This window comes from Astatotilapia calliptera, chromosome 8 (genome assembly GCF_900246225.1).
Source record: "Astatotilapia calliptera chromosome 8, fAstCal1.2, whole genome shotgun sequence".
In the NCBI taxonomy this organism is placed as follows: domain Eukaryota; kingdom Metazoa; phylum Chordata; class Actinopteri; order Cichliformes; family Cichlidae; genus Astatotilapia; species Astatotilapia calliptera.
In genome coordinates this window covers 20,456,520-20,478,240 of record NC_039309.1, presented here as the reverse complement: position 1 = coordinate 20,478,240, position 21,721 = coordinate 20,456,520, and the positions used below count along the sequence as shown (strand labels likewise).

The following is a 21,721-nucleotide window of genomic DNA, read 5'->3' as shown; positions in this document are numbered from 1 at the left end:
AAAGGCTATCACTGGAGTCATTTTATTGTATGAAGCAAAGCATATAAAACAGGATTTCTTATTAAGATCAAGCCTTCATGTATTTCAGTTTATTCTAAATGACGCCGTTTTAATAAAGTGCATTAATGATTTCAAAGGAACACTTGGGGAAAGGCTTGGGTGAAAAAGACTGATGCTTTGCTCATGTTGTTACATTCAAAGCAGGGAAATTCTGGATTTGCACCCCACCTTGCTGACTACTGCTTTTGCGCCTTTGTCCACTGCCCTTCTACAAATGCATAACTATAAATCTGACTCAAGAGAAAACAATGGAGAAGCCAAGCCAGAATCTTAGGATGGTAAATGTAGCCCTAGCGCATGGCAACGCAAGCCAAAAGCGATGTAATTATTGTTAATGTGCTGACTGGACAGACGGGCTACGGAGAAGATGACTTTCTCTGGAAAATCATGAAAAACGTTGCCATTGTGTACGCACCAGAGGTTTCAGATTTCTTTGGACTGCATTTGAATTTGAAACCTGGTTTGGATCTCATATTTCAGAAACTGTATTTTTGAAAGTTTGTCTTTGCAGCTCAGGAGCTAAGTCACACTGAAAAGCAGAGAGCTAACAGGACCAGCCTGAAATACAACAACACGGGAGGAACAGGAAGTGCTCCTGTGCTCATTACTCTGCCGAAGGAGAAGACCAAAACCAGTTATTAAATACTGGGTGAAATACATGAATCACAAAAGCTGGCATAAAGTGTTTTGTTTAACTATTTGTTTCCAATGAATTCTGCAGTTAAGACGCAACGTTTGCTTGACATGAGCGTATCAACCTTGTTTGGCTTGAAACGACACTTCAAAAGTTATCTTTTTAAAGTCACAAACAGCAGCAGAGCAAACCTGACTGTCACTCGTCATGTCAGCTTCACAGCACCTTATTCACTCACTAACATGTAAAGTTTTGTCTCACATATCCAAACCTCCATTTTCCCTTCCGATTGTCATGACAGACGAATCAGGTCTAAATCAGCACAGAAGTCTTCGATTGCGTTCCCAGGCTCGGCTACACAGGTTTCAGTTGTGGGTACAAAAGAAAACAAGAAATAAGAAGTCCAGTAATAAAAAATAATCAGTTTGCACCGTGGTCTCACAAAAAGAAGTTATACAAAAGTTCATATAAAATCATATTTTGCCATAATTTTGAGACATTTTTTCCTTCACAAATCATTTAAATATAAAAAACAATACAGACTATAAATAGAAAGTACTTTTTTTTACACAAGGCACAGGTACTAGTGGTGTATGTGTCTCTCTCATAGCTGCTGTTCTTCGAACAGTATCTGGGCGTACACTGTGCCACTACGTGATGCCTTGGTCTCTGGAATTGGCTTCACCAGATCCAGCTCTGCGTAGGTCAGGTTCTCCTCCACTATCCTCGGCTAGAGATCAAAGAGGACAGAGAAAAATAATGATGGAGGAGAGGAGAGAGCTAGTTAGCGGTTAGCATGAATATATTACATTGCTAAAGATGCTGTAGGGTTTGGTAAATCACTGGTTTTGGTAACTTGGAGCATGCTGTGTGTAAACACCACCCTGCAGCAGTTCTGGGTTGAGGTAACCTAAAATTTAATTACCTCTTCAAGTATTTTATGACATTACCATACCAAGCTGCCACAGAGCCACTTCATGCCAACAGCAATAAAAGATTGGTTATGTGGCACAGTTTTTCTGGCACCTTTGCCCTTAGACATTCTGCTTAACTGTTCATTTAATTTCAAAGTTATATTTAAAAGTTTTTGTCTGCATTGTCTGGTTTTCCACTCTTTTTTCAGTTCAGTTCAGTCCTTGTACCTCACCTTAAACATGCAAAAAAGGACATTGCTAACTGATAATCAGGCATGAATGGTACTCACCAACACTACTTTTCTTGGTTGAGGTTTTAAAAGTTTCGGTTTGTGTGTTTTGTCTCCAATGGGAACTGCACAAGGGACAAGACAAGTTGTTAACTGAGCCAATAGAAGGTAGATACTGTTGTAACTGGGAATATTTGAAGGTCCCAGTTGCATTGCCATGCTTCCCTACAAAAAAGTTGGGATACAGAATGCAGGGATTTGCAAATAACTCAACCCCAATTCAAAATAGTACAAAGACAACCTAGGAACAAGAAATTTGTTTCAAATGGACAATATGTTTAGGCCTTCGGGGAGAACTGCATTAAAAACAAGGTCATTCTGTAACACATTACATGGATGCAGGAACACTTCTAAAAAACTTCATCATCTTCTGACCTAAAAAAAGATAAGAATCAGTTAACTTGTCAGCACAGTTCAGAGCCACTATCTGTATGGGGAGTGCATTTGTGTATTAGTGTATGGTTAATGGCCCCATTAATTCATTAATTTCTCTCTCCCCAACCAGTTGCGGCAGATGGCCCCCCCCCCACTGAATGAGTACAGATTTTGGAGAGAGATACTATACCATCGCTGAGACATTTTCATGGCAGACATTTTATATCACAGCAAGACAACCCTAAACTACGTTCATCTATCTTATAACAGTGTGGCAACATTGCTTGGTAATAAAAAAGCAGCAAAACCCACTGAAAGCATGTGGTGGAGTAGCTAACATAAAATTACGCAAAATTATTAAGGCACAAAAGACACAAAAGACACAAAAGGAACGCATTTCAGTTTTCAAAGTTACTATAATTTCTGTAATTTGCTGATAATTGTCCTAAAATGTTTCTAAACTAGGAATTCTGGTCATTCTAAAATCTTTTTTAAGACCTAGGCGGAGTGAAAATCCAGAATAACTTTTTTTTTTACCTATCATTGGAAAAATTATCCATAGAATTCCACTTGCTAATTAAGAAGTGAATTTGGTGTGACTCAGCATTGGTTTAAGAGTGGGAACATGTTCCCAGCTAATTTAAGGAAACCGCTCCATAACTAAGTGTATATGTGGAATGCCAGTGTATTTTCATATTTAGAAATCTATGAGAACAACATGAAGTCAGAGCAAACTTTTAAGTTGGGATTTTTCTTACAGTCATGTACAAAGAAACAATCTTCACACAACTCTGTACAGTCCTCTGAAAACATTATGCGCACCCCATGATTTAGCAGCTCGTGGAACCACCTTTAGCTGCGACAACTTGAAGTAATATTTTCTATATGACTTCATCAGTCTCTCGCTTTGATGTGGAGGAATGTTGATCCACTCTTCTTTAGAACGTGGTGACAGTTCATTAAGGTTTGCAGTCTTTTGTTTATGCACAGCTCTCTTAAGGTCCTGCCACAGCATTTACTGTGTGGAAGCCCGGTCTTTAACTGTACAATTACAATTCTTTTCGTTTTCAGCCGTTCTGTTGTATAACTCAATTTTGACAAGCTTTAGCTGTCAGGCAGATGACCTCCATTTGGCTCTAGAATACTGGTATATAGAGTTCATAGTCAACTCAACAAGTGAAAGCTGCTGTAAATAATTATTATAATATGATGTGTTAAATTTGTTTAGATCAGAGGAATAAGGTGTGTTTTAGTTTGGCTTAGCTGTAGGCCTGAGAGTGTGTGTAATTGTTTAGAGAGAAAGGAATTTATGGACACTGGGGGTCTGCCTGCCATAGAAGGAGACAGGAAGCTACAGTTGGGTGTTGCTGATGCTTGTACCTTTAATAAAACTCATAACTGTTATAAACTTAGAAGTAGGTTTGTAGGAGACTCTCCACCTTATCTGTAAATGTAAGACAACAAGAGGCCAATGGCCCAGTGGATGCAGAGTGGTGGTCTCAGTGTTTGTAATATGTTAACTCTGTTTTCTATGTTGTGTAGAGGAATTTGGTGTAGCTCGGGTGAGGAGATTACTTTTATGACCGACAGGAAGTCACGTACGCAGAGACACACACACAGTGCTTTGATTGTTATGACGCACCCACACCCACATGCACACTCACTCACGTGCACTCACATAGACACACGGGTACGCGCACACACAGGCACTCACGTGCTCGTGCATACACACAGAGACACAGAGTTTGCAGTACACCATGGGGGTTTTAGGATGGGGTCGCTTCTATAAAGCTGACTGTAACAAACAAAGGAGTGGAAGATTTGCAGAGGGACACTGGCCTTGCACGTCTCCCCTTCTAGAAGATGCATGCTTAAATGAAGATGAATAAAGGTTTTTGTGAAAATGACTACTGAGGTCCGGTGCCGTCTCTGGATGCCTTGAGGAATAAAAGAACCGGGGTGAAACTGATTTCGTAACACTGCCCAGACCCTGTAGTTACAAAACAAGTCATGACTCTTCCACCACCTTGCTTCACAGCTGGTATGTTTGGTTTTCTTTTGGCCAACATTTCCATATGGTTTAGTCTGTACAAAGGACATTGTTCCAGAAGTCTTATAGTTTGCTCACATGCAGCTTTGCAAACCTAACCTGTGCTCCCATGTTCATTTTAGAGAGAAGGCGCTTTCAGCTGGCAGCCCTTCCAAACTGTCAGAATTTTAACATTTAACATGCTCACAGAGGCTTGTAGAGACTAACATATAGATCTTGCATTTTTGGGAATTTGCTAGGATACTTGTTCCTGGGAATATTGTGATGTGTTACTAAAATGCCAGAATTTCTGCATTTCTAGACGTGGTCACAATTGCTGATCAGTTAATCAAATGTATTTAATGAGCAGAACGTGCCTGCTACCTATCTTCTTAATTCCTATGGGAGCACTAAGGGTCTACTTAGATTTTCACAACTATATGTTCTGCTATTGCAGAAATTATAATATAAATATAATATAAATATCTGTAAGACTAATTTTAAGTATTCACTCAAGTTTTCCAGCATGTTTTAGAAAACATTAAATCAGCAAACTTGTGATTACCTTTTGCCGGTATCTCTGGTGGTATCTCCTCTTGGTAGTCTCGGCTCCTTTTCTTCCTGTATCTCCTCTCCTTCTTTGGTAGAGCAGGAGACACACTGATCACACTGGTGACTGTTTCTCCTGAGCTGTAGTGGAATCACATTAGCAAAGGTTCAGTTTATGTGAGTAATAGTTGTTTTTTTTAATTATTATTACAATTTTGTAGATTTTTTTTAGAGATGGCTTGCTCTTAAACCTTTACCTGTTTTGCGGGCTTTTGACCAAGTGGTAATTGTCTGCAAAGACAATATCGGACTGTTATTTGAAAAAGATGAAATCATAGACAAAAAGAAGAAAACGGCAACGTCAGAAAGAGTTACAAGAAGACTAGACTTTAATGCTGCTGACCTTTTAGCCTCTTCTTCCTATGTATGTACTGGCAGGTCACTGTCACGGTGAACATGCACATGCACAGCAGACCCACTGAGCAGATCAGCACTGCACACAGGTACACATCTGAAAAACACAAACAGGCATGCACCAGTCCAACACTGCAGGAGCCTGTACTGTAACTTTAACTGTGCACAAAAATGTAAATGGAAGAAAAAATGAGAACATGTTTGGCCAAACTATTTCAAGGTACTGGAGTACATCCTTTGGGTTGGGCTATTTTTATCTACCAAGGACTATACAGTGCCAGTTCACCACACAAATGCAAACACACACATTCACAGACTAAAAATATCTGCACTTACCTTCAAACAAGCTCCACAGACTTTCTTTGGCCTTGGTGGCCGGTAGGACATGCACTACAGTGAAAATGAGAGAAAAGAAACACATGAAGTCCGTAGTCATCACTGTGGGTTCCCTGCTGCCTGATTACACACCGGCTCGAGTTTAAATAAAGCTAATTGCAGGAGGACAGGGAGTCTATTTTGGCCTCCTCCCTGCCTGATTTTGTCTCTGATTCACCGTCCACAGTTCAAAGACTAAACATCTTATTGAGTCAGACATTAGTGCAACAGTTATGCATCTTTGCAAACTTTCACCTCACACTCAGACATAATCCAACGTTAAGAAAAGGGCAACCTCTGCACACTTTGGCTAAACACGTCGCCTCAGGCTTGTTTCTTCTCTTACATGGGTTGTTAAGTTTCTCGTCTCCAGACAAAACATCACAATTGACCCAAGTAGCACCGGGCTTTGTGTGGCCAGCATACGTCATTGTATAAAAAGCTTTGAGTGCTCAGGTAGAGTAGAAAATTACTGTATAAGAACAAGTCCATTTAACATTGAACATATTTCTAGTGAGTATTTCCTGAACTTGATGATGGATCATGAAATAAAATGAAATGCATTGATCTATTCCGAAATTAGCATTTATCAGTAACCAGTATTATATCATTAGCGCAGTATTTAGCTTTTAGTTCCAGATTGGTGAATATAAATGTTAAAAAAGTATCTTTTTGTGAGTTCTTTGCAACACTCCATCCAATCAACTGGAAGCTTTTAGAAATTGTTGTTGCTGTGAGTAGCTTACATAAAGCAGCTGAACAAGTGAATTTAATGTCTGTTGACTTGACTAAGTTGATTGATTAGCTAGTAGGCTAATTAACATTAGCTCCATGAGCTAGAAACTTGGTCTCTGGGCCTTCCCAACTTAGCTCATTAAATTAAATAGTGCCAAGTATGTTTGATTTTATGTATGTGAATGTATGTGTAAACATACACACGTACAAAACATATATAGTAGGGGAGACCGGGGATAGTTGTAACATTTTTGACATTTCTGTCTGTAAATTGGAGCTCTTTTAAGGTAGTGGATTCAAAACGTAATGCAAAGTATTTACATGTCTCTGCTATTAAATAGTGCAGCTATTTTCTCTGCAGCACAATTACCCATTGCATGGTGTGGTCTCAAACACAAAGAGTGAAATGTTACAATTAACCCCATAGTCTGGGTTAGTTGTAACATATCCTGGGGTAAAATGTAACACAATGAAATAAGGGTACTAACAAAATATTAACATGTAATCTTTGTTTATTCAACACATGAATGCACTTACATCCATTAATGTAGCTACGTGTGTGTGTGTGTGACAGAATGCAGAAATCTAACTTTTGAACATATTCCAACCCCCCCCCAAAAAAGACAAATTATGGAATTTTCTGCAACTGAATATTTCATTAATTTTGGTTGGTCTTCCTTGAGTTTGGCCTCATTGGCTCAGTGGGCATTATAACCTACAACTCTTGCACCAATTTTGAACATAACAATGAAGCTGAAAAAATGTAGTTGTTCACCAGCATCGCAATTCCATTACTTTTATCATGGCTTCCCTTGGTGTGGTTTGCAAAGTGCTTCAGAAAGATGAGGAAATCTGTTTCTTGCACCCATCCTGATTTATTTCCACTACCAGTACTTCCTACTGGTCCATCTCTGACACAGAGGTCTGCATAATGTATGTGTGGGAACACAAACAGTGGAGGAATTGTGTTGCCAACGGCATTAACCGCATATACAAAAGCGACCAGTGGACCTCTCTCTGCTGATGTCGTTGCCCCAACTTGTTTAATATAAGTTAAAGTAATAGTGTGGTAAGTTGTAACATCTGCATTATTGTTACAACTAACCCAGACTGTTGCTGTTACAACTGACCCAGACTCCTGTAGCCATGAACTAGCTAACATTACAGCCAACGGCTAAAACACTAGCACTAAAGACTTACACAGAAGATATCCCCATAGACATACAAATAACATATGCAGATAATGCTATTAGAAATTGAAATAAAGTAGAAAAACTTACTTTTTGGCATACAAATTACTTTTTTTCGTGTTAAATTGTCTGTGTTTGACAAAATGTGCTGATTTTTCACATGTGATAGCAGAACTGAATTGGGCATGCACAGGATGAGTTACAACTATCCCCGGTCTCCCCTATTCTTGTACAGTATGGGGTTTACTCTTAATCTGTGTAAGTTGATGTAGCTACTGCGTCCATTCGTTCGTGAAATCCTTTATGACGTTTCCTGTTACTGGGTTGGTGATTTGAAGCAAGATGTGAAAAGTAAGGTGAAGATCTGAGTCTGAAACCAAATATTAATTGGCTTGTCGATCACAAGTCAATAGATGATAACTATATCCTGGACATTCTTTTCTGAAAATAAGGATGACTAATTTTTTCAAAATTAACTTAATGTTTTATTCCTTATTAAGTAACTGAGCCCATAAATTAACAAGAAAAGTGCTTGATAAACTCATCTTTGAGGGACATGTTTTGTAATAGATTTCTATAGGACAGGAAGTCCTTTTGAAGTCACAGGTATCGCCCCCTAGTGGCTATTTGAAAGGACACATCTTTAAGGCAGTTCCATCTTGGCTTTCATTTTCAAACCCGGAAGTTACGTCCATATTTGTTTTTACTGTCAGAAAATGTTACACCACCAAAAATTAAAAATAACCATGAATGGAGAATGAATGCATGTGTAATTTGAATCCAAGACGTGCTGTATGTGTCCAAGATGACAGAGAAAACATGTTTCCAATGCTCCACATGAAATTTCACCCCACACACTCACTCATTTCTCCTCCCCATCTCACCACAGGAGTCTTAACACTGCTGTACTTTTGCTGGGCTGGTGGCAGGAAGCTTGTGAAGTGACACCCACCAGTGTATCTTGAAATACTCTAAACCACCAGCAGCTGAGGACAGGCAGGCTCTCCACAGGCTTTCCCACAGGCACACTGGGTAACTGACAAATAAGCAAGTATGGAAATAAGCATACCTCAGATAATCCAGAAGCTAAAATATCTATATGCAATGTGTTCAGAATTTTTAAAATTTTATTTCTTCAGATTTTGGCTTCAGAAAATTCATAAATATTGGAAGAAGCAGCTGTGTGAGACAAAAAATGCACACAATCACAAATTTCACAATTAGAAGATGTCAAGTATGACAGAGTAATAAGAAGTTTACAAGAAAGTCTGAAGTCAGAGAAAAGAGTTTCTGCAAATGCCACATGGTTTAAGATCTGAATTTCTCTAACATGATACCTTTACAGAATGTAAAACTGCAGATGGCACAAATGTTTAAATGCACAAACCAGCCACGCTAGATCCTTCCCAGTCTGCAGTAAGCTGAACTGTGCTTTTCATGCCCTGTGTAGTCATTGAAGAGTTTGGACTGAAGCAGTGGTCCTCAGACTGTTTGTACCTTTGTATTTAGTCACCATCTGTGAACCCACTAATCCTAGACTGACCGTATGTGACCTACATTCTGCTGTTTGGAAACACAGCCGTTGAACTTTAAAAAAAGAAGAAGATTGGATAACTATTGGATTATAACTGTCAGAATCTAAACCTGTGATGAAAATAATAATATCAGACTCACTCTTCTGTCCAACTTCCTTTGACAGTTTCCACTGTTGACCATAGATATATTCATTCTGATACCTCGCGGGCTACTTTTAATGCATGAACAACGATATTAATATACAGCAGTCCCTCGTTTATCGTGGGAGTTACGTTCCAAAAATAACCCGCGACAGGTGAAATCCGTGAAGTAGCCACTTTATTTTTTACAATTATTATAGATGTTTTAAGGCTGTTGTTGTGATTTGGCGCTGTATAAATGAAATTGGATTGAACTGAATGGAGATTAACTCCTAAAGCAATCATCAAATGACCTGTTTGAGCTGCTAATGACCAAAATAATTACAATGAGACCTTCAGTGCTTAATTGTATATCTCTTCCACACCAGTTTCACCTGGTGACAACAAACAACCTCCCACAAATACTCACCAATTGGTCGTGACCAGTGGTCACCAGGGTGTTTCTGACTAGTTTTTAGGCCTGTGTGACTGGAGGTTAGCAATCAGTTCCACAGTTACTGCCAGTAATGTACACTGTACAGTTTGCCTCCTATGTAATATGCCATATTTTATATGGTAACACTAACACTAAAATTTAATTTTCCCTACTATCACCTTTGCTCATGACGAGCATAAAGTAGCATTAGTAAATAATGATAAATAAAACCAAAAGTCTTTGAGATCCAACAACAGCAAAAACGCTTATGAGCCAAAACAGCGTCTCACAGTGAGCTGCTAATTTTCTCAGTCAGATATTTAAAGCAGCCAAAATAAATGGCAGCTGATTTAATATAAATGCAAGCCCTGCCTTCATTGTAAATTATTCACAGGCTCAGTCTTGATAACATCTCTGACATTTATGTGGGTTTTTGTTTTTGCCTCAGGTTCGGTGTAGCTCTGTCAGTGCAGATGCACATGCTGGAATAATCAGAAACTGGATAAATCTAGAGTGCTGTATGCCATAAAACTGCCTTTTATCCTCATATTGAGAATGTCTTCATCCTAGTGCAACTTTTGAAAGGCTCCATCACGCTACAGTGGAAACATTCATCACTCTCCTTTTTTCGTCTCTCAGAGGCTCGGCGTTGTCTTCGGCTGCCAACTGTCTTTCAGAGTTGTGGCTCTTTTTGTGCACCAACAAACCCAACACTGTAAACATCAATACACAGACGTAGACCAGACTGAATAATGATCCTCTGTGACTAAATCCATCACAGAGGATAATTTACTGTATTATAAATGACCAGAGATGAATGTAAGTACACAGCCACATTGTGTGTCTAAACAAAGGTTTGAAAAATGCTTTGAATAATAAACCCTTTAACTTCCTGTTGTCTCTATGAATCTTTTCTTCTAAGAGTCAGTCTGTACACTTGTTCACTGTGTCCCCATGTCCCCTTTATGGACACAAACATAGACATACTTTGTTGGCTTCTTAGTCATATGTCCCCTCATAGAAAGAGCTATAAAAAGATGTTTATGGTTCTAATTTTCATTTTATTTTTCCTTCGTTCCGACTAAACCCATACCACATCCGTGTGCCATGTACCTCTAGTTAGCTCATATGGCCCATATGTTTTACAAAAATACCTAAGAGTACACTTAGTTAATGCCAAGACGAGACCGTGCCCACGTTCTACACTGCCCTAAGTTTTTCTACAAAACCCTGCAGCCTCTCTGGGTGTGTTCTTTTTAGCAGTATTAAGCAGAGTAATCGGGATTTTGTTTGTGTGAGATTGTGGAAACACCTGGTCACCTGATGCTATCCCAGCATAAGAATTCCATGAAATTTGATGAAATAGAAGTAATGGTGAGACTTTACTGAAATGTAATACACGATAAAAGCAGTGGGATTATTCTTCCTAAAAAGGAGAGTTTTTGTTTTTTATGTCAAGTCCACCACACCAGCAGCATTATGAAGCACTGCAGGCAGCCATCAAACTAATGGAATATTTTCTGAGTTTGCCAACGATTCTGAAGTGTGCCAGAGAGGAAAAATGGAGGAAGAAAGACTTTAATAAGTACATGAGTAAGTAGCAGCACCAGGAATCTACAAGTCTGATTAGCAAATTGTGACGAATGTGTAAATAAAACAACTTTTTTTGCTTGAAAGGGCTCCATTCACAGACATATCAAAGCTTGTTAGATGTCACTGGCTAGATGCGAAGAATAGCGCTCCAGAATAGATGAAGTATAACAAAGACAAAAGTCTACATAAGGAAGTTGAATGGACAGCAGAGGCATGAAGAGCCAAGAAGGCAAGCGTTTGTGTTGCATGTGCCTCTGGTTTCTGACTTTCAGTCACTTTTAGGTTAGCTATAAGCAACAGAACTATTAAGATTAATGTTTAGCAAAACATTTTTTCAGAACATTGTTGTTTGCCTTATTACATTACTGTTATAGAGCAATCTTCACCTTTGAGCAGGAAACGTTTCCATTTTATTGGTTCTGATTTATTGACAGCAGTGAGATAAACAGATCGAATCTGAGTACAGTCTATTGTTAAAAAAGAATTCTATCGAACTGCCCTGTATGCTGAAAAGTTTATGCTACTGGGTTTCCAGTGTCTTAAATGCCAAGAGTCTCTGGTCATATGTAACAAGTAAGGCGAGAGTCCACCCTAATGTAACAAAGTGGAGGCAAATGCATGTCGAGAAAACTGCCCAATGCTCATAAAAATTGCAAAAACTCATGGTCTACATCTCAGTCTCTATGGGCCTCAGTTAGTATGTTAAACATGACAGTTTATGACAGCGTGCTTAGAAAAAAGCTGAACAAGTATGGCTTGTTTTGAAAAGGATGCCAGGAGAAACCCTGTTCTCTCTAAAAAGAACAGGACAGCACAGCTTAGCTTTACAAAGCTACACCTGAACAAACCACAAAACTTATGGAACAATTAACTGTGGATAGATGAGACCAAAGTGGAGATGTCTGTCCATAAGGGACAGCACCACGTTTTGTGCAAGCCAAACACAGCATATCAGAACAGCCACCTCATACAAACTATCAAGCACAATGATGGATGGGTAATGATTTGGTTTTTTTCTTTTTCAGCCACAGGACTTCGGCACCCTGCAGTCTCTGAGTCGATTATGAAGTTTTATGTATGCCAAAGCACTCTAGAGTTAATTGTGAGGCTGTGTTTCCAAAGCCAAAACTGGGTCATTGAACAGGGCAATGATCTCAAGCACAGGATCAAATCCTCACAGGAAGTGATGCACAGCTAGGTGGTGGTGAGAGATCATAGAAGGTAAATGACAATCCATGTCTTCAGATGACTATGGATGTAATAACCATTGATGATTGAAAGGGGGCAGAATTCAAGATAAACTTTTCTCTACTGCCAGATGAGTATGTGAAGTGACTACCAATGACACTGAAGAAAACCGGGTCATAAATACATTAGACGGTTACTTTAGCAACCGGAGCGACCAGCCGTCAGCTTCAAAAGCGAAGTGCAAAGAGTTCCAGTGTTCACACTGCTTAAGAAAGAAAAAATAACACATTTTACTGAACTGAAGTCATTTCTAGAGGAAGAGTGGTCGAAATAATAAATTTATACTAACTTTACATTCCAGTATAAAAGGCCTTTAGGTGACTGCTGTGTTTTGGCACTAATAAAAAAAAAACTTCATTTAAATCGAGTCTCATAGAAAATGGTCACTTATCACAGTTACTGCTGCTAAAGGTGCTTCTACAAGCTGTTGAATCATGAGGTGTACTTGCCATGTCCTAATTGCAGTATTGAAAAATGACACAGTAAGCTTCTTTATTATTATCATCACTCAAACCATGATGGAATGGAGCTTCCTTGGATGAAAATAGCTCCCCACATCCTCAACCACAAAAGGTTAAGAGCCCAACACGAGCCTGCTGCCCACTCGACTGTCATTGTAAATGAATATTCAAGCTCTACCTTCCTGAGCACAGCTATCTCTTGTTCCATTTCTGCTGAGTCTCTCTGGGCTTCCTGTCTGTTCTACTTTAGGGAGGGAAACTCAATCTCAAGGCCAGTGTCAACAGCTCTCAATAGGGACTCCGTGTCTGCTTCGCCCCAGACTTGGCCACAAAAGTCACAGCCTGTAGGAATGCATTCATGGAAAATGCGGTGATCAAAATGTAAGGAGGAAGACACCGTATGGTTATAAATTTAAAATGGAACTGTATTCGGATTGTTGCGAGGATAAAACACTCTGACTCAACTAATTATTTCAATAAACTATTATTTTCGGAATGATAATTTCAAGTGCTTTCTGTAGCCATTAGCATTAGTGACACTATTAACGAATACTCTTGCACTCTGAATGTGTATTGTCCACTTTTATCAGACCATGAAGAGTGGACGAGTGTCGACTTGCTAGTGCAGCCAGTAATCTTTTCCCAAACTCTCTTGAACTGTGAATCATAGCTTAGCGACCACAACAAAGCACGAGAGGTCACTCAAGCACTGAATTTCTCCACATGACGAAGCAATGTCCAAAATGTGGTCTGTGGTTTTAGCAGGTTTTTCAAGCAAAAGTGTGTTTACCCTCGCTTACATAGGATACAAATATTAGCAAACTCGGCTAACTAGGTACTGTTTGCAATACTATAACATCCAAGTGTTATTTCAGATGGTAAAGATTACAGGTCATATTACAAAAACAAGTTTATTTTTCTTTATGTCCTTCTTCCCTTCTTCTCTTTGTCACGTCTTTTTTCTTCTTGCCAAGAAAATGTGTTTGGCACAACAGTGCATTCAGATCATGATTCTGCTTGCTAGCACTACCAGACAGGTAAAAGTTTAAAAAAGGTTTTAGGTACATACAGTATATTTTTACATCCTTTGTAGACATAACAGTCTGATCTACCATATTTCTAGAACTAACTCACTGAAACTGATGAAACACGAGTCATTTAGAAACATCAGCGATAACATTTTTATCTTCTAGATGAAACGGTAGCATTAGCTCAATTATTAGCTTCCTTTTCAACAACCAAAACCACGATAACTGATCACAAATCTGAAGGCTGATTTTCTCTACCTGTGCTTGCGATTGAGGTCATATCTAACCCCTTCTACTAAGATCTTATTATTAGACTTTTATGTATGCTACACTTATTATTTACAGTATATTGCTATATTTAGCTTATAGATGTCGCAGGTGAGACAAGAACAAATAAGAGATCAACAGAAACTGCTGAACGGTTTCTGCAAATCTGGCACAAATTAAAAGCAGGGAAGAAAAACTCCTTTTAAAGATGCTTCTGGTTTTTATGAAAGCGAGTGGATTTCTGAGCAGTATCTGGTACCACTGAATGTGTCATCCATTCCATTATGTGAACGTCTCATGTGGTAGCAGTGGAAACCTCACTACTTTCTTGCTGCTCTGTCTCCACGATCATTTAGTCAGTCACAGCCGCAACTTGTTGAGACGGAGGATCGGATCCTTTAATCGGCAGGCTTCTTCACTAACCAATGACATTCCCCCTCCCAAATCTAAAGCAGGATTATGTTTTTGCTCACTAAACCCACTTCAGCAGCCTCCTCAGCCTGATGCATTACATCATCCAGCTATGGTCACACACTACTGCTACTGTTGACACATAATGACCCCTTTAGGTCAAATAGCTATCACAGTTGACATTAACTTGAGTCTCTTAAAGTCTGTAAGTTTATGAATGTCACCAATTTACTTTAAGCCCTTAGTTGGAGGCTTTTGTGACCCCTTCAATTTTCTGCCAGATTCAGTCCAAGGTAGTGACAGTGTTTTGCTGCTGCCAGTGGATTATCTTTGTAGACAAACCTACAACAGCTTAAACATTTTTTTTAGATGAACTATTAACAAACCTGCATTTCTCATTGCTTGTGTTGTGGTTGTAGAGATAGCTGTCAAGCCTCCACCCTCCACTATCAGATTTGAAGACTTTCTAAGAGAAACTGTGCCGTGATGCTGCAAGCCACATACATTCCCAAATGTTTTAGGACAATTTCCACATCCTCCAAAATTTAAAGATCATTTATTTTTCCATCAAATACATTCGACATACTGTAATTTTGCTAATCCTTTATTCCTTAAACATAAGGGGCACTGTGTGTGCCCACTAAAATGGATGGATGTACAAAGTGGGCATTCAATTTCAAACTCTGGATTCACAAATGGTTGCAGAGGAGTCTTTGTGAAAGCATATGCGAAACTGGTTTAACATGCACACGTGTTGAAGTCTACAACTTTTCAAGGATGTAGACTGTAAATGCAGCAATATGCTTTTGTGAACATCACCTAGTGTTTTCAAGTGTAACCATTTCATCTGAAGTTGATTTGGATCTTCAGTGTGGCAGTTTTAACAGGCCACCCAATGTGAAGTTCCAGCCCAGAGTTACACAGTTTCTTAACAAACCACTAACTGAGGAACGACTCAGACGCCTGTGTCTCTGCCTGCTAATGAGTTGCTTGGACCATTTTCTGAATCATTTGAAGTTTATGAATCGCAACTAAATACTAGCTGTTAGCAGTGTCTAATGATAAGTTACTATATTCAGTATAGGACTACCCACTTTTTGCTTCCAAAATTGCATCTGTCTGTCCTATGTATTTATTATGATTATTTCAGGTAACAGTCCCGGGTCTTCTTTCTCATATTTTTAGTGTAATCATGCGGCACATGTTTTAAGTTGGTGAAAGGTCTAGAACACAAACCCAGACTCAGTGTCCGGATAGTTCTACAGTGAAGACATGCTGTTACAATAGCTGCAGTGTGCAGTTCAGTATTGTCTCACTGAAATATGCAAGACCCTCTCTTAAAAGGATGTGATCTAGATGGGAGCATACGTTGCTGTAAAAGCTGGATATTTCAGCACTCATGCTGCCTTTCCAGATATCCAAGAAGCCAGTTCTATAGGCACGTACATCCTTATCAGAGATGCAGGCTCTCCTCTTTGGAATTTTAAACTTTGATTAATCTGACCACAGAACACTCTTCATGTTCAGAAACAGTGATTTCTGCACGTCTGTGGAGTGATTTGCTTGACAGAATCATGTCTGTTTTTAATGCATTGATGCCTGAGGTCTCGAAGACCACAAGCTTCTAATATTGATTTTCAGCCTTGTCACTTGTGCACAGAGATGGATGTTCTCCAGCTTCTGGGTCTTTTGATCATAGTATGTACTGTAGCTCATGAGATATTTAAAGTCTTTGGAATTTGCAGATACATTTGTCAGCTATACACTGATGAACCTGTTCCCATCTTTACTTCTGAGAAACTAAGATGCACTTTTCATACTCAGTAATATTACTGACCTGTTCCCAGTTAAACTTTTTAGCTGCAAAATATCCACTGTTGAAAGTTATTGTTATCCATATGACCTAAAACTGGGTGTTACCATTGGGAACCATAGTTTGGATTGGAGCATCCCTTTGATTAAATCTATAAGCACCACTCTCACATTTACAAAGGTCCATATGTATTGACTCAGTCAATGGATCTGATTCTAATATGGTGGTTTGTAAATCACTTATAAATTATCAAATCTCAAACAGTAACTATAACTACAGGGAAGTTCAAAGATAGCAAACCAAGCCCTCACCTCTGAGCTCAGTAGCAGCAGTGTAGTTGGATGAAGCTTTCCAGCGAGCCTGATGCTTTTTAAACTCCTGCACCCGGCACATGTAGAGCCCCCGGTCCCCCTCGGACACGTTCAAGATAACCAGCTCAAAGATCTTCCCCTGTTTCACCACTGTCAGCTTCATCTTTGGCCATGGGAAACTTTTTGTGTAGTTGCCATAGAAACGCTCCTTCCTCATATTGACACGGGCGATGAGGAGTTCGTCTTCTGGTTGATCTGTGCCCGCCGGTAGAAAGGTCCATTTAACCACAGGTAACGCTGTGTTGCGACGTCGCTGGGAAACAACACAAGTAAGTGTGATATTTTCTCCCTCCTGGGCCACCGTGAAGGGAGAAGGGGTGATGGTGGCGTTGATGGCCAAACACAGATCTGTAGAAACGAGTAAGAATTACAGCATATATTATTTGGACTGTTGGATGCCATTGGCTGCAGGTTGTTTAACAAAAACAATTGTGGCTTCTGTAAAATAATTCAGAATTTAAGTGATTAAGATTAAGTTAACGAACATGGTGCAGAATTCAAGTCTTTGCAGAGATTAGTTGTTCTAATACTTGCTTACTTATGAACACGTTCAAAAAGCCATCTTTAAAGTAAACATTTCAACTTGCACCAATGCATCTGTAATCTTTTAGTAGCAGTATTTCTTTAATGTGCTGTAATATAAAACATCACTTCATGGAATTACGTGCAATTTACAACATTTTAAAACTTTTTTTTGCTGTTTTTTTCTCTGTTAAGCCACTCAGCACTGACCCATGAATCATTCGAGCATAAAGGAGGCACCTGAGCCACTGTTGTTTTTATGTGTAACACCTAAGTAAGTTTAGGCACCTTGGTACCCATAGCAACATAATTTGTTCCCATTTCTTTAGCTAAACCTTGCTTAGCAATGATCTGAAGCAGATGAACGGTGGTTCAACGGTGGCTGTGAATGTTATTAATTTGGACCCAGAACTGACTAATAACGTGAATCTATTGTGAACAACTTTTAAAATGAGACGCTCAAAGTCACTGCATCGCATCAAAAGATCATAAAAGTGCTCTGAAAAAAGTTTTAGTTTTGGGGGGTCAAAGCTGTACCGTTCACAAAAAGTGTAAAAAGTGTCCATATTGTATCAAATGTAAGTGTGGGCAGCCTAGTGTTATTCATCAGTAGAAGAATACATCAGTGCATAGTTGGCTTGAATTTAGCTTTTGATAGTAAATGCACTGAGAAAGAACAGCCATGAGCATCACAAATCAGAGCTAAATATCTACACACTCCACGGTGAGTTTGTGAGTTTGTTGTTGCTCAGCAGCTTTCTTCCCTCTCAAGCTGACAGCAGTGTTGTTTTTGGCAGCTGTGATGACATACGTGGGATGATGGTTGAGGAACAAACTTTACTGCTGCGCGTGTTGTATGGCATTATATATGACACTTCTGCTTTTGTCAACTTTGGGCACATTTCACAATCCCCATTTTCCACGACACGCAAGCGTTTTACTGTCAAACAAGTCGCATGCTTTGAGCGCAGTGCATAATTACAATCAGGGCTTTTCCCCCCAGTTTTGTCTTTTATTTGGTCTTGAGTGACAGAACAAAACAAGGAAAATATAGCTTAGAGACTGTAAAGTGCAGCTGCTGTGATGAGTTACTTAAATCGCCTGAAAAGAATGTGAAGGTGAAACTGTAAAGTCTGTTTTACTTTCAAACACACACACAAGGAAAACCACCAATTTTCACTCTGGAATTCCCTCCAATCTGTGCAAAGATATGCTGCGTTGATAAACTGTGTATTCTATTGATAACACACTCTCTAATCACACAAAGCTGCAGAAACTGGACAAAGACATGCAGTGCTGACTTTGAGTCCACAAACCTTCTGAGATAAACGGGAATATTTTTCACCACCTATTTATCCATCACTCTAAAATCTTTCCCGATTTTGAGATGTTTTCGTCTAAGTTTCTCTGAAAAACAGTGGAAAGCATTTTGTCTCCACCACATCCACTTTGACATGAAGCAAAGTAAACTTTTTCCTACCTGCAAACAGAACTCGGGTCAGGAAAGCCAAGACCACAGAGGAGATCTTCATTTTCCACAACTGCAACCTCCATAAACTCTCAGTTAAATGCATGTGAAGAAAAGAAGCCCCAGGTTTCCTCCTCCTCTTCTTCTCCTGCGCCTCCGCCTCTCCAGCTGAGGCGTGTAACATGACACACTGGACTCTCTGTTTCTAGTCAGAACCTCCCCTAATCCCTCCCACTTATGTCACACTCAGTGGGACCACATTTGGCAGGCTCACATGAGCACATTTGCACATATAGAAACAAGCAGGTGAGCATATGTGTGTGTGTGTGCGTGTGTGTGTGTGGGTGCATGTGCATGCACCATCTCTGGTTCTGGTAGGAGGACTGGGAAATGTAATTTCCTGTGCAGGAAGGAGGGTGGGGAGGGGAGTGTTGTTTAGGTTGACGCTGAGCAAATCACACTTCCAGCTGTGGAGGACAGTAGCCACAGACCTCAATCAGGGCTTTTATTTTAGAACACACACACACACACACATGTGCTGACACAGAAGAAGGAGGGGGAGGGTTGGTTGCAGACTCTGTGTGCGGGAATCTTTGCATTAATTCAATTTTTCCTAAAGCGCTTCACTGGGGCAGTAGTTCGTCCTGCTTTCACAAAGATCCCCAGACACTCGTGTTTAATATTGTGTCTTTGCAGGTCTGTGTGTGTTCATATCTCGAAATTCTGTAATTTTGTGCTGGTAACAAGATCGCCTATGAATTTTTGTACATCAGTCTTTCTGCTTGTTTGCACTGTTGGAACACTTTGCCGGCTTTTATCAAACCTCAGAAAGCAGCGCTAGGATGATCTGGGACATTTCTGATTTGTAGATAAAGGACTGAGGCCTCTTTAAATGCTCCTGGTCTGGCGACAGTTTGACCAGCCTGGATGTTCCTCTGACAAAGACGTCCCCACTTTGCGAAAGCTCTAGAAGCTCCTGGAGTCAAAATGTTGGCCAGTCACAGAATATGCAGTAAAATAAACAAGTACACACATATAAATAATCTAAAGATTTATATTCTCACAAATGTCTAAAGTGTGAATAAAAATATTGCAGTGGTTGAGCCAAAGGGAGAACAAAGCAGACCATCCAACCCAACCCATCAGCTGGCTTTGTTGAGTATGCTGAGAATGATGAGTAAGAGCTTCAAATGTGTGAATCTCTGCTCCATAGAGAGTGATACAGAGTATCAAGTAAACAAGATGCATACATTATTAGAACCATGCCACAACCAGCAGCACATCTCCTTCTAATCTTAATGGAAAAGGTGTAACTTCCAACACTTTCAACTTTTTCCCCCCAACAGTTTCTTTATAAGAACTGAAAGAGCTCAGTCACACTGGCCAGGGCAGTTTAGAAACAAAACAAACAAATGGCTCAAAGACCCTAAAATGGATAAACGGATAAAAGTGGGTCCATTTCTGCAAACAAACCCTTTCACTCACCAGCCCTTTGATTCAGTTCATTGCCTGTTAGCAAACAGACAGAGTATAAGCATACGGTGCAGGTCTATAAATGATATGTTTCTGCAGAGTATTGAATAAATAGGTGAAATGAGAGCTCAATATTCTTATGTTCCAGATGTTCCTAGTTTTCATCTGGGTGAAAGTGCAAAAGTAGTTCAGTGACTGTGTAGTAAACATTGTGACTTCAGGATTGACAACATCTGCATGTTATTACTCCGTGTCTGTGTGTAAGGTTTCCAGGATATTAGACGGGGTTTTTAATGAGTTCTTCATGTGTCTCTGAGCTGGAAAAGGCAATCCCACAAACTTGGCAAAAGACTCAGACTTCTGATTTGGGTGATATGGATCTTATAGTATGGACATGGAAAAATGCCAAAGTAATGGATCTACAAACTGAACACTAACTCTGCTTACAGTGAGTGCAACAATAGAAGACGTTTCACCTTATACATAATCTAAAGTGTTTACAATTTTAATATTGACATGTTATAATAATGATACAGGTCAGATATTCAAAAACAAATGTATCATATGTTATTTTATTTATATTCCTGTGCCTGTGAGAGTTCACTGTGATTATAGTCCAGAGACATGGATGTTAGGGTAACTGGTACCTACAAATTGGCAGATGTAATTGTCTTTCTAAGTTAACCCTGCGACAGGCTAGAGTCCTGTCCACGCTGTAGCACAGTCTCTTCCCTCCTTTGCAACCCTGAACTGGGCAAACCTGGGTGATGTGGTGTGATTAAATTTAAGCAACTAGAATGCCAGAACTCAAGTGAAAGCTCAGAAACAGCATTTCATCATTATAATTTCATTACTTTTTATTATTTGTTATTACCCAGCCACTCGAGTGCAGTACTGAAAGGCTCCACTGTGGTTGTTGGCAAACATCGCCCCCTTGTGGAAAAACTGCCAGCTGCGTCTTTCCGGGTGCGTGGTGTTACATAATTTTTGTGCAGCTTGTGTGTCAGTGGAGCCTATAAATGATCTGAACCTATTTATAAGACCTTTAAAGCACACCAACGTTCCACAGACAAATAAAACACAACAAAAGCACAAAGCCAGTCTTCTTTAGATATTTTTTTTTATGAACATCATTATAACAAATGTTACAGAACAAGTAAAAGAGGTAAAACTCAGTGTTGAAATTCTGCAACAATTCCAACACTGAAAAACAAAAAAAGGCCGCCAGGTTGATGTTTCGCTTTTAGCAGGGTTGACAGCATCGTCACTGTGCCGGACCTCTGTCATCACACGGCCCTGGACACCGCTGCATCAGAACGTTCTGATTGGCTGAGATGGCTCAAAGAATGCAACTGAGGCTGTGGTTGAGAGCAGATAAAATTTAAGGCCATGTGCACCAGTTGATGCAAA

The 21,721-nt window shown here is 39.6% G+C and overlaps 1 protein-coding gene across 1 annotated transcript; it reads right to left on the bottom strand.

Annotated features, from left to right (window-relative positions):
* Window positions 1-1,212: 1,212 nt before the first annotated feature.
* Window positions 1,213-19,022, bottom strand: vstm4b (V-set and transmembrane domain containing 4b). Its single transcript, XM_026177334.1, has 8 exons — window positions 18,851-19,022; window positions 16,789-17,196; window positions 5,602-5,655; window positions 5,255-5,362; window positions 5,109-5,142; window positions 4,868-4,992; window positions 1,899-1,963; window positions 1,213-1,424 (listed from the first exon to the last, which is right to left on the bottom strand). The coding sequence occupies exons 1-8, from the start codon at window positions 19,020-19,022 to the stop codon at window positions 1,299-1,301; spliced, it is 1,092 nt and encodes a 363-aa protein (XP_026033119.1). The 3' UTR covers window positions 1,213-1,298.
* Between the last annotated feature and the right edge of the window lie 2,699 nt (window positions 19,023-21,721).

Excerpts from the sequence above, each read along its gene's own strand:
- vstm4b (XM_026177334.1), bottom strand. The coding sequence starts at position 19,022 with ATGTTACACGCCTCAGCTGGAGAGGCGGAGGCGCAGGAGAAGAAGAGG. Across the intron at positions 17,197-18,850 it reads GACCCGAGTTCTGTTTGCAG|ATCTGTGTTTGGCCATCAAC; the intron begins GTAGGAAAAAGT and ends TCGTTTCTACAG. Across the intron at positions 5,363-5,601 it reads TCTGTGGAGCTTGTTTGAAG|ATGTGTACCTGTGTGCAGTG; the intron begins GTAAGTGCAGAT and ends TGTGTTTTTCAG.